At 37.9% G+C, this 17720-nt stretch overlaps 1 protein-coding gene across 1 annotated transcript; it reads right to left on the bottom strand.

Annotated features, from left to right (window-relative positions):
- Positions 1–1091: 1091 nt before the first annotated feature.
- Positions 1092–16739, bottom strand: zgc:171844 (uncharacterized protein LOC100151763 homolog). The gene is made up of 6 exons (XM_027003404.2): positions 16474–16739; positions 13519–13642; positions 5959–6032; positions 4905–5019; positions 3651–3721; positions 1092–2797 (listed from the first exon to the last, which is right to left on the bottom strand). The coding sequence occupies exons 1-6, from the start codon at positions 16550–16552 to the stop codon at positions 2679–2681; spliced, it is 582 nt and encodes a 193-aa protein (XP_026859205.2). The 5' UTR covers positions 16553–16739; the 3' UTR covers positions 1092–2678.
- Positions 16740–17720: the final 981 nt, after the last annotated feature.

Here is a 17720-nt window from a genome sequence, read left to right as displayed (position 1 = left end):
AGAAAACGTATAACCATATACATAACAGCACCCCATTTTTTTCCCCCCAAGGTTACAGTTATTTGAATGGGTATTATTCTATATTTAGTCTGTAATTCAGTGATGACAATAAACTGAGACTATGCAGTAATACAGTATAATCTTCAAAGTAGTATGCAGGTGCAAGATGTCTATATTTAATTCCATCTTTAGCATATTGATAGGCAACCACAACAAATGGAGGAGGAGACCAAAACACAGAATTACAGATGCAGAGTAACTATTTTAAAAAGACAAAGACCTCCGGGTGTGGTGCATGGATGAGGGTGAAGCAGGGGTGGAGAAAATAACCAAAAAAAATAAAAGCTCATGGCATGTGAAGCACAGGTACGGACACAGGTAAACAAGTGGAATTATTGTGACGCATGTTAACCTTCAAATGATATGCACCACATCTTAAGGTTAAGCCTCTATTAGGACAAGATGATGATAAAACAATATTTGAGTATCACCCCCATTAATTTTTATCAGATATTAAGTGATTATTCCCTAATAGAAGTATGTTAACTGACTGTTAGCTTAAAATATTTTAACTGTTAACTGTGATAGCTTAAAATATTTTAACTCTGTTTTCTTGAATGAGGGATATTCTATATTTAATTTAACTATGAAAAAAGAATTAAATAATATTAATTATTCATGTAAATATGATAGAATTAATATTTAGGGTCTGGAAACTCTCCTAAGTGCATCACAATGAACCCCATGGCCCCATGACTCATCCTGGTGTGTAATGCAATGACTCATAGAGGAACGACCACTAGACATTGAAGGGTGAGGGGATTGGAAGATACAACATGCTTGGTTATTCATCCACAGTAGTTATAAATGACTTTAGGCATACTGTCAGGTTGTCATGACAACTGCAAACTGCAGCTGTGATGAGAATAGGTCAAATGTCAAAACAGCGAATACATTTGCATTGACAGTATCAATGTTAGTGATTCATGTGGGGGGACCAACAAAAAAGTAAGGAAAAAGAAGATGAAACTGCATCTCAGCTTCCAGACAAAAACACCACAAAAGAAGTCTTGAATTCAAGTGCAATTTTAATTTCAATAGCATCATCATGAGTACATAATTTTGGAATGACCCAAAGTGAAAAAGAACAAACAAACAACAAACTAAAGAGAAAACCACAAGTGTAGCTCACATGAAACCAAAGAAAAATAAATCCAAAAACATACCATAACTCAAACAAACTAAAGCAACAGGCTGAAAGAACATGTCAAACAAAGCAAAGGGTGGATCACCCCTGCTTATTTCAACAACAGTGAACATTTATATCTAGCTAGATAACAGCACAAAGGAAGCTTCATGTTTCCATCACATAAAAGAATACACACACAAAAGGATATACCAAAAAGACTAGTCAGTTGGTATAACGTCTTTGACTCCCTTCTCCCACTTGAACCATCCATCAATCTAAAATGAACTGTGTTTTTAAATGTTAAAATGGATGGTGTTTTAAATCTTATGCCCATAGATGCCATCAATATGCTAAGTGGGTGGGACAAATCCACTTTGACAGACACACACACACACAAAAAAAAGCATGACAGACACAAATAAAAATACACAACTGCAACACCATCACATTACAAAAATATTAAGAATTCTTAAGATTAAGATAAAGCTTGTGGATAAAATATGATTGCAACTGAGATGCTGCAGCAAAAAGAGAACCCACTACACTAGAATAAGCCTTAGTAAATGTATATAGACATTCAATGGGGAAGCAGAGACTCAATATTTACTTTAGCACCCTCTGTAACCTAAAATAAATTAAATTAAATCTCTGAATTAAATATATGAGCCTGGTCTTTGCTATGCATCATTATTAGAATAAATTACAAACAATCCTTCCTCTGCATTCAAAACAGGAGACTGTCACTAAACTGGACCTCAGACTATATCAGAGAAGAGCACAGAAACAGAGAAAACACGACACAAATATGTTAGAGTTCAGACTCAGATTGGGCTTTCCCAAAGCATTGGTACCTTTTAATTCTGTTTGGTGAGTCTGTAATGTATTTATTTCTTCTTCCTCATCTTGTTCTGTGTTTTTTCCTCTCTTTTTCACTATTGCTGTTAATCAGCACAAGCAGTTGCTCTTAGGTATAGCCAAATTAAAAATCAGGCTATATTCAGTGATGGGAGAGATTGTAGCCAGATCTCAGAACATCTCAAGGAAACCAGGGTTGGCTTGGCACAGTCAACCAAAACACAGCAAAGCCCCTAGCTGATGTAGCTCAAATATGTATCCCTGGCATTTAACAAGTTTTTCAAGGACAGACAATACTATTATAAATATAAGCCATGGCTTAGTCAGGGGTTTTATATTAACTGCCCTTAGTAAAATTTGACTTGGTCCTCACAATGCAGAAATTTATTACTGCTTAGTTATGGTTGCTTAACATACATCAATTTGCATAATGTTTATCCTATTGTAATTCCCATAATCTACATATCAATAACAAATCTTAAACCTTTTTTTTTAAGGATATTGTCTGGGCCTCTTCCCTGTCTGTCTGTACTGGTCCTCACTATAGACTGTACTTCTGTACTTAATCCTGCAGCACTCTCACTCGATTCCAGCTCATCTTATTCCTCTCTCCTTTTGATCCCTCCCCCTCACTCTACATTATAGAACAAGTAAAACCACAACATTCTTTAAGCAGGGTGAGGCCAGTCTTGGTGACAGTGGGAGAGGAAGTCTGCTTTGCCCTGAAGATTGTTGTTCTGTGCTGTGTAGAAGCTGAGAAATGGAGTGAGTGAATGTTGAGAGAGAGAAAGAAAGAAAGAGATGTCAGTTCACTTAGAGTACCAGGAATGGGATGTTTGTGGTGGTCTCCATTTTTAGGTAGTAGTTTGTTTTTAGGTGAATAATATTCAGAGAATAAACAGGTTGCTGAACTGTATATCCTGAAACATTTGAGACCCTTTGTGGTTTATCTCTCTAAAAAGGTAAAAATGGTTAATGTGTGGCCTTTATATAGACATTGTCATTTTGATTGTTGGAGGAGTTCTTATAGAGTCAGGCCTTTCCAAAAGAAAACAATTAATGCAATCAAATATAAAGCCCAAATCAGAGAAAAAAAAATGTTAACTAGTTCAGAAGAATAATGAGCACTCAAAACTTAAACTGGTTTGAGTTCATCAGTAATAGGTGGTCAGAGCAGCCAGGAAAGTGTATTAATGACCTGGTTGTCTGGACAGAAGAGATGCTGAGAAATGAGCAAAAGAGTCAAGGGAATGTACATACTAGTCATTTTTTCTTTATTTTCACAACGTGATGTGGCATCATCATGTCAACATATTCTTAAGCTTAACATTACATAATATATGTCATGAAAGCAAATGCACATTACATATAGGTTCTAATAACGTAAATATTTTAATCAGCAGCACTACATGGGACCCAGGTATAATGCCCAAACTGAAGTCACTGTGATTAGCACTCCAGGGACCACATCTAATTTCAGTGCGATGTCCTAAACCCAACAGTCTCAATTTGGTGATTTTACCAGCATTAGACACAGAAAACGCAAGGTGAAAATGCAGCATTTACAGAGGGTGATAGAATAATGACCGTGATAATCAGGACCTACATTTTTTGGTGTAGTTTGTGGGAAATTTCGTCTGTAAGAAATCAGCCATCTCCTTGTCCTCCTCCCTCTCTCTGTATGGAGGCAGAATCGAGTGTATGAGTACAGCAAGACAGATACACACTGATATTTTTATGTACAATTGCATTAACAAGAGAAAGTCAGAAATCTAGAGTGTAAAAACACAACTTATTCCCTTTGCACTTCCATTTTAACTGACAAGGCTTTAAATTATTGAAAGCCTATTACATCTCTAAGTCCCAGTCTCTTTTCCTCTGTGGACCCCATCTTTTCACTGAGTGACTCATGTCACTCTGGTATTTACAGAGAGGGAAGAAATTTACCTCCATGAAGAAAACAGCACAGGCACTGGATTTATAGCTTTTATAAATGTGACATCATACATGTACATGTGTCAATGGGTCTTTGGGGAAGTACTAAAGGCAACAGTGCATGCACAGAGGTAAATGATATAACAGGAACAAATGCTAGAATGAATGGAAATATGGTAAATCTGACATAACTACTTTGTGATGTACTTTATGATGTTGCATGTAAGCTGACTAGGCAAGTTACAAATTTTTGGGCACCAATAGGTGAACTAGAAAGCTTTATATTGACCTTTCAGTAAAGTCTTCAAATATACAACTGCCTTAACCTCTCAGCCATAAATGTTTAACAGTTTATAGAGGAAAATTGCTGGAATGTGCAAAGAGTTCAGTAGTTCTGTGAAAATCTGCTTGTGTTCATTTAATACCTGAAGACATCCGAGCATCTTAAGCACTCATCTCCACTTAGTTTCCTTGCATGGATCAAGCACACTATTCAGGAAAGTTTCTCCAACCTCCTTCCGTTTCATTCTCTCTCACTCTGTTTATCTCTAACTTTTCATTCTCTCACTCCATCTCTCAACCACTCTCTGTCTCACTTTGTCTCTGAGAAAGATTCTGTCTCTGCTTTTCTCACTTGTAAATCAAAATCAAATCTTATTTTTCCCCAGTATGTGCATGTTTGTATGTGTGTGGTAGAGTGAATTGGCACATTTACTGGCGCTGAGTGAAGAGCAATTGGGTTGCGATGTCACGGTCAAAAGGGTGAGCGTGAATCTCATGGACAGTTCCCTGAACACGATTCCCCAATCAGCTTGTGGCCTGAAAGTCAGGCAAGCTGGCTTTCCAGAAGTCAAGACAATCCTCTCAGTTTCCATAACTTGTTTGTGGTGAGACTAAAACCTGTGCTCATTATGCAAGCACCCACCTCAGCCTCTCAAACTCCACATCATCCACCAGAAAGTCCCGAGTCTCCACTAACTTGTGGATGTGCTGCAGCAGCTCCTCTTCTCGATGCCGATCCTCATTGGACTTGTCCTTATCTGTAGAACCATAAACACAGCCAAGATATATAAACAGTGTAGCCATTCATAATCACAAGCTCTTGAGCTTTGGCTTAATAAAAACATCTGTTTAACTTTATTAAAGTTCACCCAAAAGGGAAATAAATTTATGGTGATGCTGTAAATGGTTTAAATGAACATAAATGATTCATACAGATTTTGGTTTTTCTGCCTTCCTCTGAAAACCATTGTCCCATGGCCTATTTATGTGAATGTCTGGCAAGGTGTACCAATGTATTAATCCAGACATTAGGAGCAGGTACCTTATTTCAGGCTCAATACTCCATGATGTAAATTTGAGATCTCATGGTCTTTCAAAGACTACAGCATGTCTGCACCACTAGAGACCACCAGACTTTATTCTGGTTGAAAAGTCTGGCTGAAAAGTAAGTCATGGAGTAAATACTTCAGTTGTTTGGATGCATGACTTTCATACCGAGATGGAAATTACATCAATGCCCCTGAATCTTAATTTGATTGTACATGGGTCCAAGCTCTGTATGTGCACTCCAATAGTCAAACAATAGCTTGAAAAAAAACAAGTTTAAAATATTATTCTTTTGTCTCCTAGGAAACCAAAGCCTTTAAAGTCAAATTAGAAAGTCACAAAAGTAGTGTACTAACCTGACACAAGTGGAATAAATCTAATATGTAACAATCACAAAAAGTACACAGATAAATTAATAATAACCAGTCAATAAAACTATAGCAACTTATTGATATGCTTTGCAAAAATTCAGAACCATCCAGTATATGCAAATTACACTAAACACAAAAAGTAATACTCCAGAGTTTAACTTATTTATTCCAAAACTACTATCTAAATATCTCAGTAGCTGTCTAAAAACTCTCGTAATACCTGTTACAAGAGCATTAGTATCTGCTCTAGGCAAGAGCAAAAGTGAAAAAAGGTCTTACCCGGGATTGACACCAATTTCTGGAGTTCTTTTTTAAGCCTGGTGATCTCCTTGCATAGCTGAATATCATCCATCCTGAAGAACATAAAAACATATAAGAGGAAAGAGAAACAGGAGAGGGGAATGCTGCTCAGGGCATTACTCACTTTATTGCTGTGAATCAAACTCTTCAGGCCTAGAAATACATTTTCTGATGTTTGCCTTTCAATCATATTTTAGAAATGATAATTTCTCCTTAAGATACAAGAGGAAAACAGTTAAATTTAATATGTAGATACACTTGCCCTATTAATCATGGCATATAGTGATATATTTCAGTGATAAATTAACATACAAAGAAGTAAATATCTTCTTTCAACATGCATTTTAACATTCATTATTGATTTTAGATTGTCTTTATAAAGATTTTAACAGAAACTTTGTTTCAACCTGGTATCTGTAACGCATGGTGGCCTGAGTGCCGAAGGGTGAGGGGCAGGACACACAGACTTCAGCGACGAGGACGAACAATTATTTACACAAAACGACAACAGCACTCACATGTATTACAAACACAGAATATGAACATATAATGGTTGACATTAAACAAACACGATGAACACGCAAACGTTTAACAACGACGAAAAGACCATTAATCTTACATTAACACGTTACATCAACAATGACTAACAAAGTGCACACCCTGACGTGGGTTTAAAGACACACAGACGAAACCAGGCGCAGGTGTGTGCAGGCGTGGCCACAAATGAAAGTCCTCCCACTGCATGTGGCTGGCCAAACCACGTGCCTCGCGGGAGGCGAGCGTTCCGTGACGGTATCATGGTTTTAAGCTTAATGTTAGCTCCCCCACAAAATGCCTTCCTTTGCCATATTATTGTTTTTAATTTGTGATTTTTCAAAAGTGGAGTCTTAGAGTCTGGCAATAACAGCTTTGGTAACAACCATCCACCACTTCATGGTTGCATCAAAGACAAACACAAAGACAGTGGAAAATGCTTCATTTCAAAAGTACTCCAGTCCACAAAACCCTGACAGCTTTGGTGTAAATGACAGCCATTGAAAGCACTGAATATTATTTTGCTAGCTGTACTAAGCAGAGGCTCTGTTTGTTAAACATACTGGAACTCTCCTGAGCTCTTCACTGGATAATTCCTCAGTGTGGGTCTGAGTCTCTGAGTCTCACAATTATTCTCTAATTATAGGCAATTTATATTTTATATTTTATAAGTTAAAGGGGTATGAAAGCAATCCATAAATAAAAATTTATGTCACATTATTTACAGTGAATTACAATTTCATTCAAATATATTACAGTGAAGCAACGCTTCCTTTCATTGTGACATTGTATGCTGAAAATGTGCCATTGAGTCGTTTCTCTCAAATAACAGATACACATTATATCAAACATGAGCTTCACAAACAACAGTGCCTCTGTCTGCAGAAAAACTATAGAAGCAAACCTGCCCATTTTCCATGACCTGTTCTCCAGCAAAATGAGGAAGCGGCCATAGAAAATCACTGCTGATTCCTGATACCCTGGACATCACTCTGATTCCGACTTTTCTCCTCAGGGAGGTGCTTCAGTCACATGAGGGTCAAAACTAATTGGCGCAATGCCATTACTCTCATTAACAATTCATGCACATAAGTGTTTTTATGACAACACCACATTGCATTACTGTTTTTAATCCTGTATCTGTTACTTATCTGTCTGCAGAATTTTGCACTCCATACAAAATTATTAGCACGCTCATACTTTTTAGATTTTTGAATCTTCATAATTGTTTTCAAATATTTGAATGCCAGTATATGTAAATGTATACAAGGACGTTTTAGGAATGAATTAGGAATGGATTTAGGAATGGATATGTGATTGCAAATTCTGCTGTGTATTGCAAGATACCGTGTAACCAAAGACAAATGTCAAATTTAACAACTGCATTTTTAACAACTGCAGCAGTCACTGTAGATGACTAGAAATGGTAAAGTGTGACTACATTATTCACTCACAATTGTGAGGAAATAATTACATCATAATTCTATATTGTGGCCTATCACAGGGTTGCCTTATTTTGGTAGCCAAACAGAATGAAGCACACTGGAATATGATGAGACAATGTATTATTATGTTCTTATTGTAATGGTAAGTGGTAAAGAGGCGGACGCATGTGCGGAGAAGAGCGTGATTTATTAAAGGGCAAATCCAGAGTTGTAGTTGTTGGAGTAGTCCAGGTTCATAGAGCCAAACGTAGAGTACTAGGACACATGATATACAAAACAAGGGCTACATGTACAAGGGCTACATGTACTAGGATACATGATGCACAAAAATGGAACATGGAAGCTGGGAGGGACCAACCATGACACTTATACTCAATAGACATCCCACCTCATTTTATGTAAATCCTGTGCATGGTAATTGAGAGCTGATTGGCCTCTGCTAGTCAAGAATATGAGATCCTGGCTCCTTTTGACTGACAAAAACAACTGATCAGACAAGTTTGAATATGTCATAAGCATTGCAGTGGCTGTTAAGATGGCTCTGAGTCATGGGGTGTCACGCTATATGACTGATAGTCAAGGGTGCACACCATGATATTCCTGAGACTTTTGCGGGATTACGAAAATAATAAACAGGGAAAGTTGTGATTCCATTGTAATATTTTTGCACTCACTCTAGGGAAGCATGCTCTGTCTTCATATAGCTGCTGCCTACACATACACATCAAAGGTGTACTAGTTTAATATATTACTATATATTGCAAAGCTCTTCTTACTGTGTAACAAATTAATAAAACTATACCTAAACTTAAACTTGAAATGTGCCAAGTAAAAATGCAATTACATTAGACAAAGCAGGCATGTTCTCTCTTCTCCTTAACGAGGTGAAATGGAGAATTACATTGGGCTCATTTATACAGTCAGTCATATTTCTGGCACTGTCCTGTTTCTGCTGGTCAGGCTTTTTTCTTAGCACTTCAGATGGAGGTAATCTGAACAATACTGAATATATTTATAACATCACTGATGGCACAGCCTCCGCACAAACACAACAACACAGAAGCTAAATAGAGTGTTTCTCACTCTTATACACACATAGCATAGGAATGTAACAATACTACAAGCCAGGATGTTGTACTGCTGGTGATTCCAGTTGGTAAGTAAACTGTAATTAACTACACAGAATTGCATATTTTCTGACTCATATGCATATACTATTTACATTTATGTTATGTTAACTGTATGCAGACAGATATATACAAATTATTTCTGCTATATACATACTGATATTAAATAGGAACAAAGCATCTATTACATCATATTAATACTAAATTCATCTCATCAACTACTGTAAGATGTGCAGCAATTTATTTATACTTTGTATCAGCAAGGTTGCTCCTTTAAAATGCAATTTGGGCAGCCATCGCATTACTGACTTTTATCTTAAACTGTAATGGAATACAGTTACCTTTTTTTGGTATCCTGATTACGTAAAACCATTAGCTACATGTATTCCATTACAACCCAGCCCTGGTTCTGGCAGCTCTGCCACAGAGCTGGCTCTTAGGTCTAGTGGTCTAGTGGTCAGAGTATATATCTGCTACATGGAAGATAAGGGCTTGAGGCTAGGTGTGCAATTGGTGCATAGATGTATATATGTATATTAAGGTCTATAGTCAGTGAAGGACTAAGCTTAATTGCTCTAGAAGCCACTGTGTCACAATTCCCCTCCTCTGACATTATGGTCCCCTTAGCAACTAGACAGGTGTTCCTTTGTTTTGATTTAGTTCCTAGTTCTGCCTGTTGTTTCATTTTTCTTTTGTTTGGCCATTTATTGTTTTCAGGTGCTACTCACAAACATTCCTGTGTTTTCCCTGTCTTGTTGTTATATGTCATTGTTCTAGTCATTGCTGGTTCTCTTGTCATTTCTTTTCTTGCCATGGTTTGTTTTTTATCCTTCATCCCCATTATCCATTTCCATGTTTATTCCTGTTCTCTGTCCCCGATCTCTGCAGTGTTACACACTGCAGCAGTACATGAAAGAATGATATAAAAAGCAATATATAGTTTGTGATTCTTTGCCATTAACATTTAGAACATTCATTAGAGCTTGGTTAGATTATACAATAAACCCTCCTTTGATTTTGTATTTGTGACAGGGCCACTTGGATTCCAGTTTAATTTCAGCTGTAACGAATGGTGATTTGCTTATTGAAGATACAATATTATGTGACAGGTTGAGGTTCAAGTTTATAATTATATATCTCATTTTTATTAATGCCAAATTTGTTACAATGTAATTGTAATTAAATTACTATTAATTACACTATACATACATTGAAAAAAAGATGTAAAAAATGAGCACCTATACTAAACGGAGTAACATTCATCTAGTGTGACATTGTGAAGCAGGAGTGTGGTGTGAGACCTGTTTTTATTTGCTAAAGCAAACAAGAAAGAAAAATGGGCCTTTTTATAACAAATACATAGGCTCAATAATTCTCTAAGGAGGCTAAGTATGTTCAATGCGAAGCACAGAACATTCAATAAACAGGTGACTGGGATCTGGGAAGTGGATGGATTCCAGCTTGGGAGTGACAGCTAGGATTTTTTGACAGCTAGGATTTTTTTTTTTTACTTACAATTTCCCTAGACCAGCATCATCATCTTATTCATTTAATTATGTCATCTGACTAACACACAGGCCGTTAATGAACCCTGTGTTGTCTTAAACTCAAATATGCTATAAGTTACATTTTTAACGCTTTTTTAATATTTCACATTTTTGCCCTAATATAGCTCCTAATACACCTAGGTATTCCATACTCCAAATGGCTAGAAGCAGTGGGGCATAAATCAAGCAATGATTTGGAGCATCTAGTGGCACCCAAAGACTTGATTGAGAAACACTGGTTTATAACATCACTCAGTATATCAATGCTTAACATGAATTTGATATGAATCATATTGATATACAGGAAACTATATGTTTTATTTTGTGATTGTCCCTGATTCGCTTTTATATTATGCTTGTACTTCTATAATTTGTTTAGTGTCTCTGGAATCTGTGTGCCTGTGAGGCAGGCATCCAGGTCAAGAGGTGAAGGATCTGAGGTTCCACCCCTCTCCCTTTGGATCCTCCTTCCTCATTTCGTCTTCCTGTCTCCTGCTTCTCAGGACTGATGACACTTCTGTGCTGTTGTTGTGAATTTACTGCCTGTACCCTTCTTTTCACCTAGAAAAAACTAATCTGAAGTTTCTCTACACATGCAAATAAACATTGAGACTTTACAGATCAATACAGGCTCCTGAATTTCTGACAATATTCAAAATACATTTGCAAAGGAGTACCTACATTGCCAGAATGTTGACATGGAGAGGTGTACACATATGTTTGTTAAATGAGAACCAGGGTGTACTAAAATGCAGGAAAATTAGATATTTGCCATCATGGAGGCATCAAATCTGCATTAAAAAATAGTTATAGGATGTTATGTGTAATATGCATAGCGTTCCTTTTGGTCTGATAAATTCATGTGTGATCAGCATGAACTCAGGTAGAACATATAAAACAATTGCGATATATCAGTAATGACTGAACAATGATTATAGCATCCTATTTTGCAAGTGCCTAAAAATGATGCATTTCTATACATCATCACATTACCCTACAGTTAAACACATCAACCACCCAGAATCATAGTAATGCATATAATGACAACCAGCAGAATATCCTTTTGTCATCTCCATTTGGCACACTGTGACAGAACGATGCCTTACCAGTTCAGCTTTCAGTCCAGCCCTACATGCTCTGGGTCAGTGGCAGGGGACAAAGATGATGTGCAGAAATACATCCCTACCTACAACATTCAGCCCCATGTGGAGCAGTAAAATAACCCAAGATAAGGTTTATAAGCATCCTGTACTTTAAGGTTGCAACATAAAAAGGAATTAAAAGCTCCATAGTTTGTGAATATTGTGCCATTGTATTAGTGGTACATTAAAAGTTTTTTAAAGCATTTTTGAATCTTGGAATTATTCCCTGTGGAAGGGTGTGTTTTTGAGCGATATTTGCGCCATAAAGTACTACAAATAATATGCATAAACTTTGTGGATTTTTAAAAAATATTAGGAGTATTCCTTCAGTGATATGTGTCAGAAAAGAAATTGTAGCTAAGGCCAAAGAAAGAGCTGAAGATTCACAAACACAGAACAAACCTTCCTGCCAAACACAAAAACACAATCTGGAAATGATCCATAGACTGTGATACTGACATACATGCACATATGCACACACACAAAAATGCACAGACAGTTATTTAATGTGATAATCTAAACAAATCTGCTTGCCAGTTCTTGTGACTTGCATGCTGGTTCCTATTGGAAGCTATTAGCACAAATAGCTCAAGAGCAATTACAGGTCCTCAACTGTTTAATTGCAGCATGTGTGTCCATCACTTAATTCTTGCTGATGCTTCTTGTATCTTCAGTAGAAGCTATGCTCCTTTTCAGAATATTCAAAGACAGTGATTAAACTAAAACTGGAATGCTATTAATGTAACTTGACACGTTACACTTCAGTTAAGAGTCTTGAATTTCTAAAAGTGAATTAAAGGATATCACAGCAGGTTGACCTGCTTAGGTACTGCTTAAGTTATCTCTGTGACTTTCACTTCAAGCCAACCTTTCACTCCAAAAAAAACCCCTCGAAAGCCGAAAAAATGAGCAGTGTGATATGTAAGCAGAACTGAAAGACAAGCTGGTTTTCTGCCTGAGCTGCAAAGTCAATGTAGATGGAGGAAGCCATCTGATGTACAGGCTTGGCTTGCAACATCAGTGCATGAGGTGATGTGCTTGAGACTGAACTGATGTGCTTGAGACTGAAAGTGTACATGTCACCGCATCCCCACCAATGGAAAAATGCTTTCTCTCTGTCTTGCATCTCTCTCTCTCTCTCGATCTGTGTCATTACCAGAGCAGATATCCTCTTCATTCTACTACAACCTACAGGGAGTCTGACATGCTCTAGTCACACCAGCCGTTACTCATATTACTTTTTATATGCTTTACGTGTACCTTTACTCGTTACACCTCCCTTTCCTTACACTGCTGGAGGCACACAGCAAGCACATTGCCTCTTCTACACCATACACTGCTTACTAATGATGTACTGTGAGCATTGTTGCAAATGTCTGAACACTCAAAAATCTGCTGGGAGGTTCAACAGGTGCCATTCCAACGATGAAGTTGGTGGAAAACATTAAATTTTAGCTATGCAAAGCTAATCTGGCTTTCATTAGTATGCTGTCGGGAACACCTGTCCTTTTGGAACATGAAAGCAGGAGATATTACAATATGCAGGTTGCTTTTTGGGGGTGCAAGTTATTGTGATTTATGCTGAATTGACTAGTGCAGTGACATCACATTTTACCTCTTTTCCAAAAGATGCCTCTCAATCAGGTCAATTGTAATGCATTAAATAACCTATACTAAAATCTGTCTGCCTATCAGTCAAAAATTCATTGCAGCTGTCGGTGAAGGAGAGTGAAAAATGCCTCACATGTATCTCAGCTCAGATTCTCTCCGCACCAGCACCTCTCGTATCCTCTCAATCTTGAACAGCTCCCCCTCAATGTTGTCCGCGGTGACAGTGGAGTCCGCCATGGAGACAACACCCTCCTCATCTGTGTATAGGAAAAGGAGTGATTGAGCTATACAAACTTCACAGCACACATAGCCATAAATAAAATAGATAGATATCCAGAAAGTTTATTTTATTTATAGTCTCCCCATTAAAGTAGTAAAATTGTTTATATTCTGTTGTGCTTAAGAACCAGCCATCAGATTGGTATACACTTAGCACTGAAGAATAAAAGAAATTAAATAATGGTACAATAATTCCAAAATAAAAGATGATATTATGAGTCAACGAACTAGGCGGTATGGCCACAGCTTCAGTGTGCTGTATGAGTCAGTCCATTGGAGTAGATCAGTGACATTCCAACAACAGTCTGGCTTTGCTCCTTAATCCATCTCCACGGAAACAAGAAGGAAATAATCATCAGTTCCGCTGCACATGTTCACTCCTGCCATTCATTACTGAACATGTTAAAGGGTGGGCAGAGGACATGCAGAGCCTGACTCACTGAACCAAACATTTCAAAACATAACTGTGTACAAGTCTGCAATAAGGGGGCGGGGGCAGGGGGTATGGGGTATGGGGGTGTCACTAGCTTCAAATGAGCTTTATCTGTAGGTAGCAACATGCTATTCCCTTATGTCAAGAAACCCATATGAATTCAGTGTAAGGGCTGTTTATTGCCATAAGGATTGAATATGTCATATTATTACTGAACTCCCTGCCTTTGAGTATGCTTTGTGTCTGCATGTGTGTGTGTGTATGTTTGTTTGTGTCCATTTGTTTGTGTGTATTGTTCTGTGTCTTCGCTGCATGTTTTTGCATCTTACAAACTGAGGATCAGAGTGGATTCTTTTAGTATTCTCTGGCCTGTTTACTCACATGTTTCAGCCCACACCCAGGATAACAACCTTCACCTTCTGAGGTGTCTAAGGAAGAAGAGACTCAGAAGTGAGAAGAGAGGAGGTGAGAGGAGATATAGGAGCAGAGGTTGGAATGTAGAAAAATTAATCCATGAAAATATTTTTTGCAAGTATGCTTGAAGTCAAAAATAAGAAAAAGTGAAGAGAACACACAAATATCTGTCACTGTTTTTGCTTACACAGATTATGTGTGGCCCAGACTAAGAAGTATTCTATTCCTACTATTCATGACACATAACCTGTTGACATTCTTTGGCTAACTATCAAAATCCCACAATCAATTTAATTAATGCACTCCTCTGCACTGAACCAACATAAAGGAAAATTCTCTGACTATGAGCACATAATGCATAGCATGTCGCCTGCAAACCAAGAATGAGCTCATACATCAAATGTATGACACTGTCCTCTCTCCATTTTCCCCACTGGCTCAACTCTGTCTGATGGCAGGCTGTCCATTCTAGTAACCCACACAGCCCAGTCACAGTTCTGGTCAGACTGCTGCCCTGGCCAGCACAAGCTCTGTGGGTTGCCCACTCCTCTTGACCAGCTACAGCCTCTCATTCATGGGTCTGGTATGGGGTGAGTCAGTCCCTGTTGGCCACAATGGACCATCACCCTGTCTGGATTTATATACCACTTTCCATAAATGTTCTTTCATGACACAGGGTCCCCCCAAAGGTGAATGGAGATTGGGGCAGCATTCCTTCCAGCAGAACAAGACTGCAGCCATACTCTCTAGGCTGCACTTGACCCAATGTATGATGTCAGCCAATCTTCCTGGCTCTAGCAGTGATGTTGGGGGTTTTCTTTACCAGAGGCTCCCTTCATTGGGCAGCCATACTCCCAGTGCGTCAGTGCTGAAGGTTGTCTTTACTGGAGGTTGCCAGCATCTCATAAGGTCTTCCACTCAGCCTTTGTGGCAAGGTTCAGTTCTGCCCTCCCTGCCTCAGCAGCAGCCTCACCTCTTCAGGCAACAACACATCCAGGAAGTGTTCTAATGCTAACTCCTCCCACACAGCTGGTCGGCTACTGCATGTGGCATGACACTATGGTGGATTATTGCTAATCCTTGTGCACAATTATCATGCCTACACTGAGCTAATTTGAATTAAGTGAACTGCACATTATCTATGTCAACATCTTATCCTTATTACCATGTCCTTTTAGAGTGTGCTATAAACAAACACATGGACAAAGATCAAACTATTTAAAACTGCAATATTCCCCATATTCCCTGACCATATGAATGATATCAAGTTATCATGGACTGTATTCCATTTACATTTCCTATTGGCCATATATATATATATATATATATATATATATATATATATATATATATATATATATATATATATATATATATACACACACACCTAATATACCTATTAGGTATTACATTACCTCCTGTTGGTGTTTTTGTTTGTTTTGTTGTTATTTTATGTGTTTTCTTTGTCTGGTTGTTTGGTTGGTTGGTTGCTTGTGATGCTGTCCTATGCACATGAAAAATATACTTTGGGAAATTCTGTATTTTATGTTTTATTTCACAACTCTACAGAGATAAATTATTCTAGATTATATGGAAGGCAAAATATCATGAAACCTTACTTTTGACCCAACATGAATTATAAAGGAAGAATGGAATATGAATTCTGAGATAAAAGGGGACCGTTACATGTTAAACACGCCCCCTCTCCAACCAAAACAATAATACTCTTTATTGTTTTAAAAGCAGTCTAGATCTTGTGTACTATGTACACAAGTCATAAAGCCATTCGCATGCTATAAGCAATTAAGATGAGTTTTGTCGCATCACTGAATTCTAACTTATCTTTCGCCACAGTACACTGAACTGCATTTTGTTAGAAATTCTAAAAAATATTTATTTAGATCTGACACTATAGTTAATGTTATCTGCAATGTACATGTCATTACTACCTCACCTGCTTACCTGTTTTTGCTGCGTACTCTGCTGGATCCGTTCGTTCTAAAGACCCATATTGTTTCTGAAACCCTCGCTCTTTCTCCATACGAGAGCGTACTAGTTCAGCAGTGCAAATCAAGAACTAACCAAAACGTTCTCACGCTGAACTCATCGAAATCTAAATGTCGCTCTATGAATAACGTTATTGCAGCACTCCGACTATGATCTCAAAAGGTACAAGGTACAAGATCTTCACGACTGTACGTTAACACTCGAGCTGAAAGAAAACTGTGCGTGTGTTTTAGAGAGAGAGAGAGAGAGAGAGAGAGAGAGAGAGAGAGAGAGAGAGAGAGAGAGAGAGAGAGAGAGAGAGCGCAAAAGAGAGAGAGAGGACTCAAATGATCAGAAAAACGCCACCTGGTGAGTAATATCGAGAATGCATCCAATCTTTACTATGCCTTGTTAACGTATGTGATCTAAACATGCACTGAACCCCGAACTGTTGTCAAGATCCAGTCCTAAAGCTACCCAACATTTCACAGTCTCGCATTTTCCCTTCTGTAACACCAGATTTAGGGTTGATATTTATTGAATCACGAGTGTTGGAGTATAGAAAATACTTCTCATCAATGCGGTACAATGCGGGGAATCCTCTGGAACTACTACTGAACTACTCATTGTATGTAACGTGATTCGACACAATGTCTCCTAAAGTGCCACCAGTACTGTAGTTAATTTTGTTTTATTTCTCTATTGCATTTGCTAAAGAAACAGTTTTTATTATCCTGATTCCTGTCATTTCTAACGTCAACATTAATGCAAGTCCTGAAATAAGTTAATTCTGTAAAATACATTGTCTTACCAGAGGATGGCAGCAGAATGTCACCAGTGACCTGCTTAGTTGGTTTAGGAGACATTTAGGAGACACTCCCTCCACGTCTATCTGCACAAGATACAACCTACTTACCACAGCCTGGCTTACAACCTCATTTAACAACCTCATCTGACACCTTTAGTCATGCTGGTGAATGAATATTATGGTAGCACAGTTATTATAAGATGATAGTCCAATGGACAATACCATCAGCCTCAAACCAATGATCAGATGAGATATTAAGCAGACATTAACCAGTAATGAATGAAAGAATGAAATACTCAACAATCCCACGTTCTACCATTTTGCCTTTGGGGAAGGCATTAGGTTTTGCATGTTTCAGGGGTGCCACAGGTGAGTTTACATTGTACCTCCCTCTGTGTAGTCAAGATTAGGTGCA

Source organism: Electrophorus electricus, chromosome 1 (assembly GCF_013358815.1).
Source record: "Electrophorus electricus isolate fEleEle1 chromosome 1, fEleEle1.pri, whole genome shotgun sequence".
Classification (NCBI taxonomy): domain Eukaryota; kingdom Metazoa; phylum Chordata; class Actinopteri; order Gymnotiformes; family Gymnotidae; genus Electrophorus; species Electrophorus electricus.
This window is presented reverse-complemented; position numbering and strand designations above follow the sequence as displayed.

Bases quoted from the DNA above. Each gene is read 5' to 3' on its own strand.
- zgc:171844 (XM_027003404.2), bottom strand. From the start codon at position 16,552: ATGGAGAAAGAGCGAGGGTTTCAGAAACAATATGGGTCTTTAGAACGA. The intron at 13,643-16,473 runs GTAAGCAGGTGA...TCCTATACACAG, and splicing joins AGAGTACGCAGCAAAAACAG to ATGAGGAGGGTGTTGTCTCC. The intron at 2,798-3,650 runs GTAGGTCCTGAT...TCCATTTCTCAG, and splicing joins CACAAACTACACCAAAAAAT to CTTCTACACAGCACAGAACA.